Consider the following 1,937-nt stretch of genomic DNA (forward strand, 5'->3'; position numbering starts at 1 on the left):
AAAGAAAGAAAACAAATAAAATCCAAAGTATACATATTTCAGATCTTGGAGGATTTTTTAGATTATTTGCACATACACAATAAGGTACCTTGGAACGGGATAATACATGAAATTCATGCATCTTTCATATATACTGTGCACAGTAATTTAAAACAGTATTTTTAGTGCACTAGTGTCGACTTTAACCTGTCATATGTGGAATTTTCCATTCGTGGCATCAACAGAAGACTAGAAAAGTTACAAAGTCATCTGGATTTTCACACTAGGATGCTGAACCTGGGAGTCTCATATTTACTGGCTGTATTTATTCACAGTAGCAAATTCACATTCACCCATCAGTTGTCGATTTACATTTTAAAATCTGTTAGCAGGAGCCCAAGGACAAAGACTTGTGGCTGGCACACAGTAGGCAATACATACACACTTCTGGAACAACTGGGCATACCTAAAAACACAAACACGAAAGAATCCTAAGAGCTGGGGCTGTCCACCTAGCAGGGCCCTGAACTCAATCCCAGCATCGCAAGTGATCAAAGTAAACCGAAAGAAACAAATCAGAGGAAAGCCAACGACGTCTGACCGCATCCCACCAACCGTGGACCTGGCGCGCCCCCACCTTCTGGACCCTGCTGCCCCTGCGCTCCACGCTGACTTGCACACTCGTCCATCTCTCCCGACAATCTGGAACCCCCCCATCCCCCAGCCGTTCCGAGTCGCCGGCTCCCCCAGGGCCCTCTCTGCCCTGCCCCTGTCCCCAGGCGCAACGTCTCCCCTAAGAATCCCAGGCACCGACCTCGGCCTCCTCCGCCTCGCTGCTGTGCTCGCTGTCCTCCTCCTCCGAGAAGTTGCTGTCTTCGCTGTCCGACATCTTCCGCAGCTGCAGAGGGAGACCGCGGCCTCAGGGCACGGCGGAACCCGGAGCGCCACCCCCAAGCCTCAGTTTCCCCGCAAGGTCCACCGGGGGAGAAAATCCCCAGGCGCACTTCCGGCAGCCTGGTTCAGGCGGTCGCGAACCCGCGTTGTTTGGGCCGTGGCAGCTAGCACACCCCGCCCTGGCTGCGGCCGGCACACGTCCGGGACCTCCGCCAGCCCCGACCCCCGCTACCGCCCCTGCCTGTCGCCCCACGCCCGCTCACCGATCGCTTGCTACCTGAAGCTTCCGCGCCAGCTGCGGATCACACAACGCCTAGCTGGCCTGAGCGCTCTCTCGCGAGAACTGGCGCGTCAGCCTCACCTAACGCGAGACTTTAGGGGCCGCGGCCTCTTGGAGCCGCCATCTCGGGAGTGGCCAGAGTGGCTTACGCGGACTGTACGGCCGCCATCTTGAGAAGGTCGAGAAATAATGGGCTTCTCCTCCTGACCCAGACCTGAATCGGGTGAACTGTTGGCTCGTCCGTCCTCTGATCTTCCCTCGGAGGTGTCAGAGGTGACGGGACAGAGATTTGGCTTCACACCGCCACCCTCGGCATTCTGAGGAGTTCTCTTAAATTTTAGGGACCTAGACTCAGGTTAAATCCGAATTCCTGGTAATGCTCAAAACAATCTCAAAACTTGTTTAGCGCGGCGCAGGATAGTGTTATTAATGATCTGGTTGGTTGGTTGGTTGGTTGGTTGGTTGGTTGGTTGGTTGGTGTGATAAGGCCTTACTGTGTAGCCTGGCTAAATCTCAGACTCACAGAGATAAGCCCATGTCTGCCTCTGCCTCCCTGGTACTGAAATTAAAGGCGTGTGCCACCATGCTTACAATTAAAAACACTTTAATACGGATTTAAGACTGAAGGCGGGAGCTGGCGAGATGGCTCAGTGGGTTAAAAGCGCCGACTGCTCTTCCGAAGGTCCTGAGTTCAAATCCCAGAAACCACATGGTGGCTCACAACCATCCATGACGAAATCTGATGCCCTCTTCTGGAGTGGTTTTTTTTTTTTTAAGATTTATT

General features: G+C 53.1%; 1 protein-coding gene across 4 annotated transcripts in view; it reads right to left on the minus strand.

Moving 5' to 3' along the window:
- Nucleotides 1-1,212, minus strand: part of Supt5h (SPT5 homolog, DSIF elongation factor subunit) — a 25,874-nt gene extending 24,662 nt beyond the window's left edge. For 3 of the 4 annotated variants that reach the window (XM_029479542.1, XM_021169227.1, XM_021169226.1), the window contains exons 1-2: nt 1,151-1,212; nt 794-877 (exon numbers count right to left, since the gene is read on the minus strand). In XM_029479542.1, coding sequence (XP_029335402.1) covers nt 794-868 — 75 coding nt within the window. In that variant the 5' untranslated portion in view covers nt 869-877; nt 1,151-1,212. Of the gene's footprint in view, nt 1-793; nt 878-1,136 lie in introns of all 4 variants that reach the window. The other variant, XM_021169225.1, reaches the window with a different exon arrangement.
- Between the last annotated feature and the right edge of the window lie 725 nt (nt 1,213-1,937).

This window comes from Mus caroli, chromosome 7 (genome assembly GCF_900094665.2).
Source record: "Mus caroli chromosome 7, CAROLI_EIJ_v1.1, whole genome shotgun sequence".
NCBI lineage: Eukaryota > Metazoa > Chordata > Mammalia > Rodentia > Muridae > Mus > Mus caroli.